The sequence below is a fragment of a genome, unplaced genomic scaffold, assembly GCF_019419815.1.
Source record: "Pyrus x bretschneideri cultivar Hongxiangsu unplaced genomic scaffold, Pyrus_bretschneideri_v1 Contig34, whole genome shotgun sequence".
NCBI classification, from domain to species: domain Eukaryota; kingdom Viridiplantae; phylum Streptophyta; class Magnoliopsida; order Rosales; family Rosaceae; genus Pyrus; species Pyrus x bretschneideri.
In genome coordinates this window covers 3,232,961-3,254,084 of record NW_025999657.1, presented here as the reverse complement: position 1 = coordinate 3,254,084, position 21,124 = coordinate 3,232,961, and the positions used below count along the sequence as shown (strand labels likewise).

Below are 21,124 nucleotides of genomic sequence, written 5' to 3'. Positions count from 1 at the left end.
GACAAAAAAATCTCAAGGCGAGTTTGTGAATCAATGGGGATCACGAATATGAACGGAGGTAGGGAAATCTTAACGTTTCAACTAAAAACCCTAGAAATTCAAATCGGAATTTCGAAAAAAAATCTGATGAGATTTGAAGGAATCTTTGGAAAAACTCGCGGGAGACGTTCATGAGGACGTTGAGACAATGACCCAATGTCAAGGTTGGGTTGCAGTCCCTTTTGCAATGGTAGAGACGCCATTAGAGGCGTCAGATTTTGTTGGGTTTCAAACCAGGAGCCCATGGCTCCGGCATGTCGTCTTGCAGCTCAGCGTAGCTACGTAAGCTACAAGCTGGTGCTAGTGGCTCGACGCGGCGTGGCTGGAAGCCAACTGCTCGCGACATGGTGGTGACAGGATGGGTTTCTTGAAAAACCCTAACTTTAATTTTTTTTTTCAAATTTCTAGATTATAATTCAATGCATATTCAACATATAATTCAATGCATGAACATATATTTGATGCAATTCATGGCAATATCAATTCACATAATTCAACAATTATGGATATAATGCAGACACAATGTATGTAGAATCTAAAATTTGAAAAACGTAAAGTTGGGTCATGCATTATGGTGAATGCTCATGCTATTAGGGCTGCAAAAATAGCGAGATAAAAACTGTTGTTTTGGAAGAACCTAATTGTGTGATGACATTGATGAACTGGTTTGATGCAAAAAACTTCCACGTCAGATTCCTGAGTGCAGCAGTATGAGTGAGCTGATAACGTCTTGTGGCTTATTTTATCTGATAGGGGAGAGAGGGGGCGCACGACATAGAAGGAGTAGGGAGAGAGATGTGTTTGTAGGGTTGTGTAGAGGATGTGTTATTCTTCCTACGCAATGCCTTTATTTATAGTAATAAGGGAGGGAAGAATCCTTCTCCTCCAAGGAATACAAGTTGTAATAGGGAAAAATAACAAGTATCAAATCTAATCTAGGATTTATACAATCACACTTAAATACAATATTTATAACAACGACAAAAAATTCAGATATATATAAGATCCTAAGCATACTTGAAAATCTAAAATTATAGGGTGGTGCTATGCAACACAACCTTTTTTACCTTGCACACTCCTTGTTAATTCTTGTCTTTTGATTCGACAGACGAAATTAAAAAATGTGCGTGATAAGTAAAAAGAAGTGTGGACTGTGCACGAAATTAACTAACTTGGGCTGTGCCTTGGTGCCACTTAACTTAGGCCCATCCAACGCTCCCAGAAGTGCAGAAAACAACATTACGAAGTAGCGGCTCGAGTTAACAACTTTGTGAGGAGCCATTGATTCCCGACTCAAGGGCTCAACGCCGATCCTCTTCCTCCCTCCATCGTCAAACTGAACGATCCTCCGCCGCCTCCTCTGTCACCTCCGGACGGCCTCTCGTTCTCTCAACCTTCAGAGCCCCAACAATGCCTGTAAGTCTCTCTCTCTCTCTCTCTGATCATGGATCTAGATCTGTATCTCTTTGTTTATGAAAATTGTGAATCATGGAGGCTTAATCTTGTGCGGTGCAGTTAAGGAGATTGATAGAGGTGGAACCGCCGAGCCCGCTGAGATACATAATCGGAGCTGCGATCATGATGATCGGAGTGGTCTTACCCGTCGGTTACATGATGTTCCGTAACAAGCGCGTCCCTACTTCTTCTTCGTACTCCAAACAGACGTAGGTGTGCCCTTTTAAAATTTTTCGTTTTCATCATTTCCCACGCCTTTAATTTCCCATAGTGGTCAAATTGCCCCAGTAAGTTTTAAGTTTAGGAATTGTTCTGAATCTGATTTGGGAATTTTTCTCTTGGTATTTCAGAAACAAAGTTTTGATATAGAGACAGAGAGAGAGAGATTAGAGAGATTACAAGGATTTCGGATTTGATTTTTCGTGTTCAGAAGTTGAAAAGCTGCGAGGCACTGATGGATCCGTCACCGTCATTTACAAATGTAAATTCATTCAAACTTCAAATCTGTTATATGGATTACTTAAGCGAAATTCTGTACAATGAATGATATATGCATGTGATTTGATATAGTCTTGTATCTCTTGGTTTCGTTATTCAACTGGAATTGATGCTTGTTAATTATAATATATTCTACCTCTTTTTTTTTTTTTTTTTTTTTTTTTTTTTTGGGGTGGAATAATTTTGCCCATTTTCTTGATTCCTTTAAGCATTTAGCTATTTCCGTAAGGTTGTATCGAAAACTTCTCGGTTATGTAGCGTGATTTGTGAGGAAAGATAGGAAGATTGATTATCTAATGAAGAAAATACATTTGCTTTAGGTAGAGGCTGGATGGAGCGATAAACAGTCGCTTGTAGATGACCCCGATATGTTGGGATGAATCTAGTTGAGTTGAGTGTAAAGATAGTGAATATAAGCTACCCACTATTAGTTTCACCAATACACTTGCTTGTGGTAATGTCCTCCGGTTTCGGTTTGATTGACTGGTGGACTGATTGATTATCCTGTATGTTCTAGTACCTAGTTATGTTGACTTATCCAGAAGAAATTTTCAGTGGTAGTGGCATTCAGCAATTCTAGTCTAGTTTTCGGTTCACTTTCATGTTATTCGTTTTGGTCTGACTGGTCGAAGTGTTTCGAACAAGTTGAATTGATGTGTAGCGTGATTTGTGAGGAAAGATAGGAAGAATATCTAATGAAGAAAATACATTTTGCTTTAGGCAAAGGCTGGATAGAGAGATAAATAGTCGCTTGTAGATGACCCCGATATGTTGGGATGAATCTAGTTGAGCTGAGTGTACAGATAGTGAATGTGCTTACCCACTATTAGTTTCACCAATACGCTTGCTTGTGGTAATGTCCTCTGGTTTCGGTTTGATTTACTGGTGGAGTGATTGAGTATCCTATATGTTCTAGTACCTAGTTATGTTGACTTATCCAGATGGAATTTTCGGTGTTAGGGGCATTCGGCAATTCTAGTCTAGTTTTTGGTTTGCTTTCATGTTCTTGGTTTTGGTCTCACTGGGCGCAGCGTTCATTCGAACAAGTTGAATTGTCCTTGTGCAAAGATGCATATTATGGTGTTTACCGTTTTGAAGTTGTCTATTTCTGTGATGATGTTATTCTTTTTTGCTGTAAGTCGTGTGCTAATATGAATTGATAGTTTACTTAGTCGTAGTTAATCCAAATTATGAGGTGTTAGTATTTATGAACTTTAAGGTTTAAATCCGTTAACATGCGTGAGCTATGCAATTAAAGAAAGTTTTCTCTTCAATGGCAAAGATACTAAAGTGAAACCCTATACGCATGTGCTGTTCTTTGAATCCTGTTTAGAGTCTATATTACAGGGTTGTCTGCATGCATACACAGCTAGCATCTACTCTGAAAACTAGCTACTAATTGAATTCCAACGTGAGAAAATATAATCTTAATCGACCAATATGGTTCATTGACACATTCTGACCCGGATATTCTGTGAACATTGAACTTGATGTGTGCTGACCATCATCCGAAGAGGTGACGAAGCCATGATGTGCATGGAGTCATAACTAAAATTTTCAATTGAGAAAAGTGAGATAAGCCCAAAATAAACACCTGCAAGTTACCACATTTTTCAACACAACCCCGAAGGGCCATACTTGATAGGTCTTCGACCGTCTATTACATAAACGATAATATGTTAAGAGCACGGTTGACTAATACCAATTCTACAGGTAAAACTGAGTAGATATCCTACTCGGTAAGAATATGCCAGAGCCTATGAAGGTGTGTCGACGTCGAATATGCTAATAACAATTGCTACTTATTCCAGTTGTTTAAGCGTTATTAGCATACAATCTCATACACTAGCCATAACTAGTGTAAGTTGAAATATAACTATGTAGTTACTGATTAATCTAGAAGTAATGACAAGTTGAGAGCATATAATCATACACTGGAAGCTGACAAGCTAAATATATAGCATACACGTGTAAGTTGGATGTCATGTCCGTAGTATGGATAAGCTGAATATATATCACAGTGTAAGTTGGATGTCATGTCCCCATATGGACAAACTGAATATATATCATGCACGTGTAAGTTGGATGTCATGACCTTATTATGGACAAGCTGGATATATAATACACGTGTAAGTTGATATTGTGTTTCAAATATCCAAGAAATGGTTAAAATTTTCATCGAAATCTAAAAAAATTAAAGATTGATATAGAAAGGGAGGGTGAAACGCAAACTTAACTCCATATTGGTGAGGTACAGGAAAATCAATGAATATCAGCGATATTTACAAACTCACTACTAAATTTTGCCGGAACCCATTGCAGATTTTGAACCTTTGAATTTTTATGGAGAAATTTCTATTTTATTTCGATTAAACGCAAACTTAACTCCATATTGGTGAGGCACAGGAAAATCAATGAATATCAGCGATATTTACAAACTCACTACTAAATTTTGCCGGAACCCATTGCAGATTTTGAACCTTTGAATTTTTATGGAGAAATTTCTATTTTATTTCGATTAAATCTGAATGAGTTGATATACTCACTCCATTGAAAATTTTCGTAATTTTCATTGAAGGCACTAATATGTTAGCGATATCGATATATCCATAGATATTTCTATAAATTTGTACATCGATACTTCCACTTAAGTCAATATTTTAAACACTGACTGGATATATATCATACACATGTAAGTTGGATGTCTTGTTCGTAGTATGGACAAGTTGAATATATATCATACACATGTAAGCTAAATGTCATGTCAGTAATATGAACAAGCTGAATATAAATCATACATGTGTAAGTTGAATGTCATGTCCGTAACATGGACATGAATGAATGCCATGTTCACTAGCCATAAATAATGTAAGCTGAAACATACGATTACACACTCACACCTCCATACGTAACTGCAATCATAATTAGCTAAGCATGTTTGATACGTAAGACATTTCTGAAATAAAATCCATTCACACCTTCAGCTTACTCCCCCCTAAGAAGCTTATCCTTGTCAATCTAGTCTGTACCTAGATCAAAATGATGTGGTAGAAATTAACATACAAATTAAACCTTATAAATTATGCAATCGTAGTATGAGTAAGTAGGGATTGTTCTATTCCGGGGATTAGAAGGGATGCTAATCAACACAAATTAAACTCAATAAATTGAAAACTAAGTTAAACTAACAACAAAACAATGACTGGGGGGATTTTGGACGAATTTAATTAAAACAAAAGCAAATGGCAACAAGTAAATTAAGTTGTGAATGAAATATGGATGAAAGGATAACTAGATGATTCTTCTCTACACATGAATCATATGCATACAAATTGATTTCCAGTTATTCTTCGTATAAACCATGAACAACAATGCCCCAAATTATCTGTGAACAACACTAATTAACTCTCAAATTTTCTTAAGTTCATTGAATTGGACTCAACGACACAACCAAATTATTTTTCTCAAGTTCGCTAACTATGAAAAGCATGATAGAGATACATCTCGAAGATCATTAAGTTCTGTGAAAATCATAAGCATTGACAAAACATTCGTAAGTATGAAAAGCATGATACTCTTACCAAGGATTTACTTAACTCGATCATAACTCGTGACTTTTACTACTTGCAAATATAAGTTCATAACGATTAAGTGGAATTCTCTTATATTCTAGCATCAAATCCCTGCATGCAAACTAAGTATGCATCCTTAATAAACATACAAGAATAAGTTTTCTATAAAGTAGATAAGTAAATCGTATTCATGTTTTATGAAACAATAATTGGATGTAATCAATTTATATAGAACATATGATTATGGTTTCGAATTTACCTCTAACTAAAAAGAAACTTAGTTACAGATGTTCATCATAACTGAAAAACAATATAAAATAAACATTGAAACTTAAAACAAAGAGAGAAAGAACTCTGAAAATTCCAGCAACTTCAATGGATGAATAGTAGGAGTGGCACCCCTCAAACGTTGCACGACACTTCATATATGTGATGGCACGTCCCAAATTAATATATATTTTATCCTTGGAATGCGTGAAAATGACGATTTTGCCCTCGTGGGTCTTGTGACGTGGTGTACGTAGATAATTTGTGAATCATTTTTCTATTGACGAAATCAAATTATATTTGATGCCACGAGAATGCTGACGTGAATTAAGGGCCTTGTTAGGTTGTAGTGGAAAATTGGGTTTGTTTGGATTAAATTGTTAGCCTTAAATTTTATGGCCCAAATTAAGGCCCTATCTTTTTTGTTATCACCCAACCCGGACCACACACACACACATTCACCCTCACGTACCTGCACTCACCCTTTCTCTCGATTCTTCCCCGTCCGTATAGTCCGTACGCCCACACACCCAACCAATCTCGTCGTGCACATATCGAGCTAATGGATACTACTTCTAAGTTCCTTGCAAGCTGAGGAATACAGTCATACCAGTAGTTTGGGGAAAAGACCTCAAGAACCTGAGAATCCTTAAACTTCGGCGCGGAGTTAAACTACTTCGACGTGATCGTGGGATCTACTTAAGGATTTAACACTCGTGGTAGTTCTCAAACAACTTCCCTAGTCTTTTAGAACAATTTTGGAGTAGTTTGGACGTCGAGATACACGGGTTTAGGAAGTTGCAGATTTGGCCGGGCTGTCGAAGAATTTTTTGACCATGTTCCATTGATTTTAGGCTTTTAAATAGGTAGGATCATGTTCTTCTAGTTGAGAGCTTCAATTTGGTACCAATTTCATGAAAGTTGGTGTTAAAACAACGAAGATATTAAGATTTAAAGTTTTTCCAGAAACCGGCTAGTGCAGAGGCGGCCAGCTTCAAAATCTGGCGAACCATTGGAGAAGAAGAATAATATTCCGTCAACTTTGACGGAATATGCTAACAGCGTAAAGTAACACTGTTAGTTTTTAGATAGAATATGCTGTTATTTAACAGAATATTCCTTAATGCCGTTAGGGATCCATTGTGTCAGGCACATAGCCGTGCCTTTGCCAGCGCGTGAGGGCGCGTGTGATGTTGAAATTTTTTTCTATAAGTATGGGGATGCTCGTGGTGTTGAGTAGGCCACAATAGTATATTCAAACACCCCAATTGAGTGACGTATGAGAAGTTATTTCATAGTGATGGTTATGTGCTTAAAAGTAACATTAAAATAGTTGTTTCACATATAGGTGAGACGTTTCCAGAGGACGAGCGTAGCCAGACAAGACTTGGGGGTTACGACCCGGCTACATACCAGTGAGTGGGCTTTTTGGTTATATATATATACATATATATATGCCTTATGTTTCCTATAAATTGCTTAAATGGGTTTTTACGTTTTAAATGCCATGTTGTATGCATTATATATTAGAATATGCCTTATTATAGCTATGCATATTACTGCTTGACACTGTGGACGCTCAAGTAAGCTTCAGGTGAGTATATAGTGATGATTGTGATGGTAGTGAGTATGATTATGATGAGTTGATTTTAGTGATTTATATCATGCATCCCGGTGTTAGTGCTCCGCCCGAGGATAGGGCCTAGCCTTCATGTGATCGTTTACCTCCCGCACCACACACTCACCTTGGATTCAAGGCAGGTGCCAGCCTGTCATATAGACCACATTAGGTGGTTCCGACTTGTAGGTGACTTGCAATACTTCGCGCAGCCTTTAAATGATCGTAGCACTTGAGTGTACTTATTTACACCTAGCCTGTTGTACAGAGCACATAGGTGGTTCCGACTTGTGTGCAGGATTTGATTTAATTGTTGAGTTATTGATTCAGCCATACAGGTCACGTTAGGTGACTCCGGCTGATATGTCACTTTATATTAGTGCAATTCACTTGGCTTACTTATTCATGGTTGAGATGATTGTCATGGCATACACATGGTTTGGTTATTCTCGAGTATAGTTTTCATATATGTTTATAGTATTATTTTCTGGGAAACTTATACGGGTTTTACAGTGAGGGGTTATTATATTTGAAAAGATAAATGGTTTTGAAAGTTTTGTTTTTGCCCGCTCACACTTTCTGTTTTGTGCCTTTTCAGGTTCTAGATAGAAGTTCGTGTCGGTGGCTCACGAGGACTTCTCAGCGGTTCTGATAGACATCCACCAGTGTAGGGTTTCTTTTATAATCTGTATAATTATTATTTAGTCTTTTGGACTACACTTTGATACCTATGCTTTGTTTGTGTGTGTCTTTACTCTAATCACTTTCATTCGTACTTGTTAGCTAGTTTAAGGTAAGATAACTTGTGGTTTTTATTTAGTCCCATTTTCACATCGTTACCATTTCCCCACAGCGCACATGGTTACGTCACCCTCACGTGACTGCCAACATGCCTCAATTGAGGTCGAGGTGTGTTAATATATATATACAGGGCAAGACTAGGGTTTTCTTTAGAGTGAATGAAAAGAAAGGAAAATAGATCCTCCAAATTGTGTAATTCGTCTAGAATAAAAATGCATGTAAAAGTGGTTAAAAGGAAAGTTTTTATAGGATAAAAGAGGCTGCAAGATATTCCAAAGTGATCCCAGCAACTTAGCCTTTATTTTGCATGTTTTTGCCTTATTTGGAACCTCCATATCAGGCTAGATATTCCAATTCCTTTCCCATTATGTTCCTGGTCTTCTAACAAGCCAGATTCATCTTGGATTCTTTATTTGGACTTCAAAACAAGTAACAACTTTATTTGAGCTCCAAAACAAACCCCTAAACTTCTCTCCAACTAGGATTCCTCTTTCTTGTGTAATTGCTTGCCTTCCAAGCCTCAACTTTAATTTCTCCAGATTTTAGCATGTGTTTAACACTTTTTAAACACCAAAAATGTCCAGCTCATATGCTATCCACGCATGCTATCCAATCCATGTCCAAAACTGCTCCAGATTGCTCCATTTGACTATTTATTGTCATCTTTACCAACTGGACCTACAATAATACGAAAATAACTTAAATTGCTATAGTAAATGGAAATTAACTAAAGTAAACGCAAAAAAATAAGATAACAAAGTCGCATAAATATGCTGCTATCACAAAACAAATTAATGCCACACCTAAACTTCGAGACATGAATACAACATTTAATTTTTATTTAATTTTATGGCGGCATCTAACTTTGAAGTTAAACTACCTATGTACCCTATGAAGTGATCAAGCCAATCGTAGTTCACCATCCAGAAAAGAAATTCAATGCATGTACCTGTAAGTCAAACTCACTTAAAACAATTGAATTTGGAGAAATGGAGTTTTGATTTGAATTAGCCCATTGAATACCCCAGGAGGAGTCTAGAGCTGAATTCGTAAAAAAGTTAATGGTCCACGCCAACCACATGCGTTGCTAGGAGGTCGCCAGGCGCCTCCATGCGCAACTAAGCTCTTTCAAGCTATTGGAAATATGCTATCAAGCCAATCATGAGATGTTACTTTATGGACATTTCACATGTTAAACTAATTTTGTTTAGTTTAAGGTTAACAATTATTGATTAAAGCTGTCTCATTAAATGTTACACGCTTAAACAATATATCCAAGTAATATGTAACTGATTGATTGTAGTCTGAAGACACATTGTCATTTTAGCACGTTGGAAATGTATGATACTTGGGACACCGAGAATGGTTCTCATGAGATTGTGAGTAGTGTAGAGAGCTTGAAGCATTTGATAAGAAAATGGAGTTCGGCCTAGACCAAAGGAATGGTCCAAAAATGACATATTGTCTAAGTTGAGTAGTCTCCAATTCACGAAAAGACCGAGACTAAGGGAACATCTGAATTTGGCAAGAAAGAGTATATTTTCTGAATTAAAATACTGGTTGAAGTTGAAAATCAGACACATTGTGAATCCCATGCATTGAGAAGAACGTTTATGACAATGTGGTAGGAATGACTCTCCTATTGAGGAGGGGAATTCAAAGAACACCATGAAGACTTGATTGGGTAGGGATAAGACCTAACCTGTTGGTGGAATATGTCAATGGTAAATACGAAAAGAGACAAGCCAAATTGTACTTTCAAGCCGGATGGCAAGAAATGATTCTTCAAGTGGTTGCAAAGTGAAATTTCCAGACTGGTATGCTAGCGATATATCAAGTCACGTTAAAATGGACAATGATACATTGTCAGGTTAGAAGAGTTATGTTTGTCATGTGTTACTTTAGCAGTTCCTTCCATTTGGTATTCGGCCCAACTTAGACAACGAGATTGTTGAGACAATTGTATATTTGTCCCAATTCTTCCACCAATCCTAAAACATTGTGAAAGTTGGACTTAGATGACATGAGTGAAGATTTTGTTAGACGAAGTCAAGCTCAAGCTTTTCTTGTTAACCCAAGTATTGGAAGAAGGACAGCAGGCCAAACTGTACAGACAGCACAGCAAGCATTTGCTGACTCATGAACAGCAGGAAGGAATGTGCAGGTGCATGTGTGCTGTCCGAAGTATTCCCATGCGTGCTTGGTTACTACTAAAGCTACTGTCAGAAGACAGCAGATGGTGCTGCTGCATGTGTGTGTAGTTTAATATGTAAAGGTGTATAGATAGTGCTGAGGCATGGGTGTACATGTTGTCACCTAGTAATTTAATATGTAAAGTTGTTGATGTGATGTACATATAAAAGCCTTCCCGTAAGGCTTGGAAATGGAGAGATTTTTGAAGTATTATAATTAAAGATTAGAAACTCTTTCATGGTATTGAGCCTCTCATTGTCTAACGACTAGATCCTGTTTGTTTTTTTTTTTTTTTTTCCCACGCTTCAATGGCTGAAAACAATGTCAGTTCTTCCACCAACCCACCTACCACCAATCAGTTTCATCCGTTTTCCACTATTGTTAATATCAAGCTTGACAGAACCAACTACCCACTGTGGTTGGCTCAAATTCTCCCAATTCTCAAAAGTAGAGATCTGATGGGGTATGTTGATGGTACTTTGGTGTGCCCTCCAAAAAACTTGCCTGGTGCTACCACTGTCAATCCTGCATACAGTGCGTGGATTCAACAAGATCAAATGATCTTGAGTTGGATAAATGGCTCCTTGACAGCGTCTGTTTTAGCTACTGTGGCAAGCAAGAGAACTGCGCGTGCCACTTGGGAAGCTTTAGAGCAAAGGTATGCCTCCACTTCTCAGAACAGAATTTTGTTCCTACGGAATGAGTTGCTGCAGACAAAGAAAGGTAATCTTTCTGTTGCGGATTACCTGGATCGCATGAATGCGATTGCTGATAATCTTGCTCTCGCGGGTCAACCGGTCAGTGATGATGAACTCGTGCAGATTGTGTTGAACAATCTAGGACCTGCATTTGAGATGACAGTAAGTGCTGCTCAAGCTAGGGATACCCCGATCACCTATCCCACCCTTGAGGCACTTCTGTTGACAACTGAACGACGAATGGTGGATCAGAATAATTCCTTGGCTGCACCTGCACCTGTCAACGCCTTCGTTGCCACTAGAGGACGTGGTGGTGGACGATCGCGTGGGAATGGAAGAGGAATGTCTTCCTTCACCCGTGCTTCTCTGTCAAATCAGCGTGGCAACAATCCTCGCAATCCCACCAATCAGCGCAACCAGCAGTTTAATGGTGAGAAATCCTCGTTTTCTGGTGAGCGTATTATTTGCCAAATATGTGGCAAACCAGGTCATCCTGCGCTTGATTGCTTCCAAAGGATGAATTCTGCTTATGAAGGTCGAATTCCTGCTCACAAACTCACAGCCATGTCCTCCTCGCCTATTACTCTCAACAAGCAATCCAATGGTACCTGGCTGTTAGACAGTGGTGCGAATGCACATGTCACTCCTGACCTTCAAAATTTGGTTAATCCCAAAGAGTACACTGGTAATGAAACTATTGGAGGTGTAGGTAATGATTCTGGCATTCCTATTTCTCATTTTGGTTTCCAACAACTAAATACTAAAGCTTGTTGTTTTGATTTGAATGATGTTCTTCACTGCCCAACTGCTTCTCAAAACATCATATCTGCTCATAGGTTTACTTTAGACAACAATTGCTACCTGCTAATCTTCCCATATTTTTTTCTTGTTAAGGACATCAAGACTCGGAAGACGCTTTTCCGAGGGAGATGTGAGAATGGGTTATACCCATTTCCAAATGGCAGTGGACGGTTCCAGTCTTCAATGTCAGCCTTGGTAGGGGTACGGTGTTCAGTGCAAAAATGGCATGCTAGACTTGGTCATCCTGCCAACTCAATAATTAAGTTTTTAATTTCCAATAAACTAGTACCACTTCATGGTCCTCCTCATGTAAGCTTTTGTGAGTCATGTCCCTTAGGAAAGAGTAAAAAGTTACCTTTCAATTTGTCCGAGTCTGTTTCTACGTCTCCATTGGAACTTTTGCACTCTGATGTCTGGTCTTCTCCCGTTATTTCTAATGAAAATTTTCGTTACTATGTGTTGTTTGTGGATGACTACTCTAGGTATTCTTGGATTTTTCCCATGAAAAATAAAAGTGAAGTTTTTGAGATATTTGTAAAATTTAAAGCCACTGTCGAGAACATGTTTAATCTTGCCATTAAAACTTTTCAATGTGATGAAGGGGGGGAATATAAAAGTCGTGCTTTTCAACAGTTTCTTTCTGACAGTGGGATTTCACAACGTTTTTCCTGCCCAAAACATCCTGAACAAAATGGACTTGCAGAAAGGAAACATCGCCATATTGTTGAAACCAGTATAGTTATGCTTTCTCAATCTCACGTTCCTAATCAGTTTTGGTTTGATGCTTGTTCTACCGCTACGTACCTGATAAATCGCATGCCAACAAAACTTTTATCCAATATGTCACCTTATGAGAAGTTGTTTAAAAGAGTTCCAAAGTATGACATGTTGAAAGTGTTTGGTTGTCGATGTTTTCCATGGTTAGTCCCATACACACAACATAAACTGCAACCAAAATCAAAAGCTTGTGTTTTCTTAGGTTATTCACTGAATCACCAAGGCTACAAATGTTTGGAATTGTCCACAAGACGAATTTACTTGTCTCGCCATGTCCTATTCGATGAGGACTCTTTCCCTTTTAAGGGACTCACATCTACCTCAGAAAATGTCGTCGATTCAGGTACATTTAACTCTCCCGTGGTATTATTTAATTTTGATGATATTAGCACGTCTCCTTTATCTCACTCACCTAATGTACCTGCTATTCCTCTCCGTCAAAATTGTCCTTCTAATGAAATTCTTTCCTTACCCTCCACTGCACCGTCTGAACCTGTCCCCAATCCTTCAATTGACTCCTCCAGTCCACCCTCTACTACACCCGTGTCGGCCTTACCTCTGTCATCACCCATACCTTCACATGAACAAGCTGTGGTATCCATGGAATCAGTACAAGTGTTGTCAGAAAATAATGACCATCGAATGACTACACGATCAAAGTCTGGCATCCAAAAACCTAACCCTAAATATGCTATGCATGTAACTGTTGATCAGTTTCCAATTGAACCGACTTGTTTCAGTCAAGCTGTCAAGTCTCAGGAATGGAGAAATGCCATGGTACAGGAATTTAATGCGCTACAACGATGTGGCACGTGGAGTTTGGTCCCGTTTCATCCAAAGATGAATTTGCTCCCAAATAAATGGGTGTTCAAATTGAAAAGACATGCAGATGGAACAATTGAGCGCTACAAGGCTCGCCTTGTCGCAAATGGTTTTCATCAGAAGGCTGGTGTGGATTATAATGAGACCTTTAGTCCTGTGGTTAAACACAGCACCATTAGGCTTGTTTTAAGTCTTGCAGTTTCCAAAGGTTGGCAAGTTAGGCAGCTTGACGTCCAAAATGCGTTTCTGCATGGTTTCTTGAACGAAGAAGTTTACATGCGTCAACCGTCGGGTTTTGTTGATCAACAGTTACCCAATCATGTTTGTAAACTTCAACGGAGCATTTACGGTCTTAAACAGGCTCCGAGGGCATGGTTTCAGAGGTTTTCAGATTACCTGCTTCAACTTGGTTTTCAGGAATCAACTTGTGATTATAGTTTGTTTGTGTTCAACCAAAAAGGGGTGTATCTTATCCTGCTCATCTACGTGGATGATATTCTGATTACTGGCAACAGTTCTTCTCACATCATTCAGTTAATTCAAAAGCTGGGTACTTTGTTTTCCATGAAGGATTTGGGACTACTTAATTATTTTTTGGGTGTAGAGGTTAAGTACGATGGAAATCGAATGCATTTGTGCCAATCCAAGTATGCTCTTGACTTATTGTCACGCACACATTTCACTGATGCCAAACCGATTTCTACACCCATGTCTTCTGGTCAAAAACTCAGTGCATATGTTGGAGATCCGTTTGATAAACCAGAAATGTATCGTAGTGTTGTCGGTGCTCTACAATACTTAACGATAACTCGTCCCGATTTATCTTATGCAGTTAACCAAGTATGCCAGTTTATGCATGCTCCAACAACTCTTCACTGGATGGCAGTCAAACGGATTCTACGATACTTGAAGATGACGCATAGTCATGGTCTCCTTTATAAGCCAGGTACTACTCATCTTTCTGCTTTTTCAGATGCGGACTATGCTGGGAATCCGGATACTCGGCATTCAACTGGGGGGTTTTGTATTTATCTTGGTTCAAATCTGGTTTCATGGAGTTCAAAAAAACATAAAACTGTTTCTCGATCGAGTGCTGAGGCCGAGTATAGGCAACTTGCCTACACCGCAGCTGAGCTTTCGTGGTTGAGGTCTTTATTTCGGGACTTGCAGTTACATCTTACTCGACCTCAAATATGGTGTGACAATGTGTCTTCAATTGCTCTTGCTTCCAATCCAGTGTTTCATTCTAGAACCAAACATTTAGAGGTTGATTATCACTATGTCAGGGAGAAAGTGGTTCGTGGTGAACTGTTGGTTAATTATATTTGTTCACAAGATCAGCTTGCAGATTTATTTACCAAAGGTCTGTCTTCGTCTCGATTCAATTTGTTGGTGTCCAAGCTTCCAGTTGCTCCTCAACCTGTTAGCTTGCGGGGGGGTGTTAGACGAAGTCAAGCTCAAGCTTTTCTTGTTAACCCAAGTATTGGAAGAAGGACAGCAGGCCAAACTGTACAGACAGCACAGCAAGCATTTGCTGACTCATGAACAGCAGGAAGGAATGTGCAGGTGCATGTGTGCTGTCCGAAGTATTCCCATGCGTGCTTGGTTACTACTAAAGCTACTGTCAGAAGACAGCAGATGGTGCTGCTGCATGTGTGTGTAGTTTAATATGTAAAGGTGTATAGATAGTGCTGAGGCATGGGTGTACATGTTGTCACCTAGTAATTTAATATGTAAAGTTGTTGATGTGATGTACATATAAAAGCCTTCCCGTAAGGCTTGGAAATGGAGAGATTTTTGAAGTATTATAATTAAAGATTAGAAACTCTTTCAGATTTATGTACGTCTTATGCTGGCTAGAGCAAATATATCCATTGACATTTTTCATGAGTAGGGTTCACCTTCTGATATAGCTGCCAGATGAGGCAAAGCTTGCTAGGTAGGTGCATCATCATTGGATGTATCCAACTAAGAGGTAATCTTGTCAATATGTTTGTTAATATTCTTGAAAGGTAATCTTGCCAATACGTTGTTCTCAAATTGCTTGGCTAGTACAAGCACAACAGGGGATGATTTCAAGGATCTATAGTGAAGGTGATCTGTATACAAGAATCACTTGGGTTTTGTGTGATGTACCTTTGGAATGTTCAAGCATCCTTCAACAAGCACCCTAGCAATTTTGATGAGTGTGAACGGGTAAAAAAACTATTTGTCTTTGTTAATGAAATACCTTCTTCTAAACCGTTCAAAGATGGTGACTTGAAGGTGGCTTATTCACTCATATTAAACAACTACGACGAAGTGTACCCATTCCCCGAACATCATGAGGTATTGATGAAGACCCAATATCCTTCAAATTAGGTTGAAATAGACAAACAATTGTTTCTGAGTTGGTTTACCCAGCATGTAAGTATTTTTTAAATTATATGTATAGTGGTATTTGGATCTTACTAGATGAAACAGTTAAGAAATGACAAATTGCTTGTTCGACAAAGAAAATACTGGAAATAGCATGTGGTCCCATTAAAGACAAAATGTACTCTAGCTATCACATGAACAGAGTTTAGCAGAATGAGACGAGAAATTGTGCACTCAAAACAATGGAGATTTTGTCTTGTGGAAAAAAGCAAATAGTTTGGTCTTCGGCAACTTATAAGTGTGGTTTGGTTCTTATATACAATGCACAAAGAGGTCATTCTGTTCAAGTGTCATTCGTATGATGCGAACCCAGACAACTCATGCAATGTAATTTGAGATAATTTTTTGTTATCCATCAACACAAGCACCTAGTGGTTTGGGGATGATCCCTACATCCTTTCAAGTACGGCAAAACAAGTATTCTATCTCGATGATCCAAAGAGGGAGGGGTGGTAGTAAAATTCATACAACATAAGAAATATTTTGGACTTGCTAGAACCATAATATGATGATGATGAGGATACTAATGATGACCAAAATGTTTACTGAGAGAATTTATCCGCAATCACCAAAAACCTTCTTGGAGTACGGAGCAACCACCTCGTACAATGATTGAATTTAGTTTTTAAATTCATTGTTGTTCTAAAATTGACTTAAACGATAATAATGCATCAGACGAGTATACCAACAATGATTGAATTTAGTTTGTACATTCATTGTGGTAATATTATGTGCAATCCATTGTATTCTATTAATTTAATTTCAGTTCGCAATTTAAGTTTCACGTTAAAAAACTCTAGAAAGACTTCTCTTGAAAAAATATGACAAATGTCATCGGGCAAAATCCATGCCCGACTACAAACTCAAATTTGGGCAAAGTTGTATCTTACAAAGGGTTTAGGTTTTGCTTTTCATGAGTCAAAAGGAACAGGAAAATCACCCAAAACTAACTTTCAGAGGTTAGTGCGAGACAAAATCCTTTGACGGTTAGAAACATATCATCATGATTTAATGGTTTTGGCTCCGAATTTGATGATTTTTTACAATTACACTCCTCGACCCTAGAAGAATACAATGAAGGGATTCGATCAGTAGCTATAAATATTTACACTAGTGGTTACCACAAAATCTTACATTCTACTTAATAGAAGCATAGAAGAAGCTATAAGTGTTTGTTGAACCTATTGTATTGACTGGATAAAGAAACTACAAAACTAATTTCCACAATTCAATCATCAAATGTGTTTGAATATAGTACAAGATCGCATACGTAAAAAATGACCAAAAACCAAAATTTTAGGGATTAGGTAACATGACAAAAGGTTCAACGGTACAAATGTATCATCACGATTTAAACGACTATATGACCTTTCATTTTAATAACTTTAAAATTACACATTGAATTGACCTGATCATCAAATTCGATGATATTTTAATCATTTGAAAATATATAAAAAAATTGAGAAGAATTCAAATTTTTTGGGTTTGCCCCAAAAAATTTACCATTTTTGTCAGCCAAACTTATCTAATTTCGTCCGGCAACAATACTAAATTCGTTAGGAAAACTTTCGAATTCTCACTTATTCCGCAACCCCTAGATTAAAAAGTTTGCCCGACAAAACAATGTAAAATTCATCGGCCAAAGATTTTTTTCCGCAAATAATTTAATTGCGTGGCCGTTTCTAGGTAATATTTGCCTGATGAAATGGTTTGTTTGGCAGTCGAATTTTTTAGGTCATAATAAACAAGTCAAATTTTTTAAACTATTGCCGACGAATAGGTTCGTCGGACAAAGGTTTGGTATTCTTAGATTAGACCGAGAGTGTGACATCCCGTCCCGGGATTATTAAAACGTACTAGTGAAATGACATTTTTGCCCCTAGTTCGTTTCGTTATTCTGTTTGGTGGGTGGTGTGGTGTTGGCATGTGTTGGGCCACACACACACACACACACACACACTGTCCCTACCTCTCTCCCTCTGTCTCTTTTTCCCTGTTTTTCTCTCTCTCCCCCGAGCTCCATTCCCTTTCTTCTCTTTGAAAACGTACGAACATACACACAAGTACACGATTCACCCACAGATCGAAGGAACCAGGACCACATTCGAGCTCGTGAGGCTCGTGCGAGTGCAGCCATACTATTTTCAGGTAAGAAAACCAACATTTTCACGTCGATTCGAAGTGGTCCGACTTGGGTACTGTTCATGCAAGATTAATCTAGTTAGTTTTTGGACTTTTGAAGCTTGTAGATGTGTTGGTGAGGTCCCAAGGAGCTTGGGAGTGCATCGTTGGACGGAATTGGACGTCGGAACCACGAACTGTAAGTTTGGCCGAATTTTCATATTTTTGGAAAGTTTGATCCCGTTGTTTTTAGGCCCTAAAACTTGTCCAGCGTGGTAGATTTTGATTAGGGCTTCATTTTGGTATAAATTACGTGAAAAATAGATGAAAAACGAAGGAGAATAGTGAGTTTAAAGTTTTCCCAGTTTTCCGGTGACCGGAGTCCGGCGAGGGTAGGCCGGAGAAGAAATAGGAATATTCCGTTAATTTTAACGGAATATGCCTAACGGCAGTAACGGTATCCGGTTAAGTTTAACGGAATATTCCGGAATTTTAACGGAATATTCCTGACGGCGTCAATTGACACCGTTAGTGTGCATGGCACGTGGCCGCGCGTGGGGGCGCGTAGGTCCGTGCCTATTTTGGCGAGTGGGGGCGCGTGAAAGGTCCAAAAATTATTTTAAAAATATGGTTGTGATCCTGAGGTTGTGTAGAGCACGTTGGTATATTCATTTGTCCATTTTGAGCAATGTATGAGAAGTTATTACGAGAAGTTGGTTATGTGCTTTAAAGTTAACGTTTTTATAGTTATGCCATGCACATACCAGTGAGTGGGCTACGACCCTTCCACATACCAGTGAGTAGGCTTTTGTTTTCCGTATATACCTATATACATTGATTATCCCAGAAATTGTTTAAAAAGGGTTAATTATGTTATGCCATGCACTTTATTATTATCGTTTATGCATAATTGCATGCATTAGTAGAGGCTTGCATATACATATGCATGTTGGGTGCTGTGGACGCACAGGTAAGTGCCAGGTAAGTGGTATTCATATTTACATTCAGCAGTAGTTTGAGATGATTAGAGAGCTCATAACCTGCACCCCCGGTGTTAGTGCTCCCGCCCAGAGTAGGGCACAGTCCTTCACGTGATGTTCACCTCTCGCACCACACGCTCAGCTTGGATCCAAGTTAGGTGCACAGTCTTGTCGTACAGACCACATTAGGTGGGTCCGACTCGTAGGTGACCCGCGATTATTCGCACAGTCTTCACGTGATCGTAGCACTAGAGCGTACATATGTATTACACCCAGGCCTGTCGTACAGACCACTTTAGGTGGTTCCGACTCGTGGGCAGGTTCAGTTATTGAGTTTGAGATTTGAGCTCTATATGCAGCCGTACAGGTCACGTTAGGTGACTCCGGCTGCTAGATGTTATGCTATTGATGAGATATATACCTGAGCACTTGCATATCTGATGCTAACTAATTAAGCACACAAATTAAAACTCTCTTTTGACAATTGTAGTAAAGATGCAAGTAGGGATCGTTCTAGACCGGGGATTAGGAGGGATTACTAAATCACTTGGAAACTGACTCAAAAACGTAAAACAAACGTTAAAAACACTAAACGACTCAAAGAATGCAAAACTAAACAAATAAACACTAAAACAAATCAAAAGACTCAAAGAATACAAAACAATTATAAAGACAAACTAAGACACTTCCTAACTAAATTAGACACTCAAGTAAAGGGGGATTGAGGTTTTGACGAAATTAAACTAAATGCACGAATTGTAATTAAAAGGAAAAATGTAAATATGGATGTGATGAAAATATGGATGAATGCTAGCTAGAAGGTTCTTCTCCACACATGTCACACTTGCATACAAGATGATTTTCGGTTGGTCTTTCGATAAATTATGAAACTCAACACCCCGGGTTAATTAGGTCCGCTTAAATTAACCGTCAAGTTTTCCTTAAGTTAATGAATTGGATGATTGCATGCGACAACCCAAAGCATTCCCCACAAGTTCCCTACATGAATTGCATAATAGAGATACAAGCAAGAATCATTAAGCATCATGAAAACTATAAGTGTTGACGAGGCATTCGTTACTATGATTGCATGAAACTTATGCCAAGAATTTATTTAACGCGATTGTTTATAAGCAACCTCCACTACTTGTGAATATAAGTTCATAACTATTAGGTGAAACTCACTTATATTCTAGCGTCATATTCATGCATGAAAATTAAGCGTGCACTCTCAATAAACATACACAAATAAGTTATCGATCAAGTAGTTAAACAAATTGAATTCACCATTCATGAAATTCCAACCAAACGTAATCAAATCATATTGCAAGCATAAACATGGTTTCGAATCACCCCCTAGCTAAATAGGGGTTTAGCCTCTCATGTTCACAACAAGAAAAATAAAATTGAATTTAAACATAAAGAACAAAGGATGGATTACACCTAGAACGCCCAACGAATCCACTTGAATTTCTGCGTGTCTAAGTCATCTTTCCTCTTCTCCTTGCTGCGGCAGTGAGGTTAAATGGATGATTTGGATGTTAATTTGGGTTGGGGATGGATTTAGGGTGGTAAAGGTGTGCGGCAAGATTGGTGGAAGGTGTGTGGAGGTGTGGAAAGTGGCTGGGAAGGTGGAGGAAGGCACGGCAATAATGGGAGGCTGCTGGAATTTTATGGGGTATGGTGGCTGCGGCACAAGTGGGAAAATTAGGAGTGAATGGGAAAAGCTGCGGCAAGGTTAAAGAATGGGATTTTTGTGCTGCGGCAAAAGTGATTTTTTTGTTTATTAGGGTGAAAACTTGATGGGGGGGGGGGCCACGGCTTAGAAGAATGGGATAGATTCTTTAGGGGAGTGACGGCTTAGGTGGTAGAAATAGCTTTTGGTGGCTGAATGATTGATGAAAGTATGAATGAATATTGCACTAGGATTAGGAAAAAGGTGCGGCTAATTGGTGGAAACCCTAGGGTTTTAGAAATTTAAACCCTAGTTTATTTTTATTAACTAAAATTCACCTAGAGGCTGCTAGAATGTAGGAAATAAAATCAGAAATTAAAGAGGGAATA

The 21,124-nt window shown here is 38.5% G+C and overlaps 1 protein-coding gene across 4 annotated transcripts; it reads left to right on the top strand.

Moving 5' to 3' along the window:
* Positions 1-1,285: 1,285 nt before the first annotated feature.
* Positions 1,286-2,588, top strand: LOC103938008. 4 transcript variants are annotated; one of them, XR_007260943.1, is made up of 4 exons: positions 1,286-1,455; positions 1,555-1,703; positions 1,845-1,975; positions 2,317-2,588. XR_007260943.1 is itself a non-coding variant. In XM_009348000.3 (3 exons), the coding sequence occupies exons 1-3, from the start codon at positions 1,450-1,452 to the stop codon at positions 1,861-1,863; spliced, it is 174 nt and encodes a 57-aa protein (XP_009346275.2). In that variant the 5' UTR covers positions 1,286-1,449; the 3' UTR covers positions 1,864-2,058. The 4 variants fall into 4 exon arrangements, 2 of the variants coding, with proteins under 2 accessions (XP_009346275.2, XP_009346276.2); XR_007260942.1 differs by having other exon boundaries at positions 2,313-2,588; XM_009348000.3 differs by lacking the exon at positions 2,317-2,588 and having other exon boundaries at positions 1,845-2,058.
* The last annotated feature ends 18,536 nt before the right edge of the window (positions 2,589-21,124 follow it).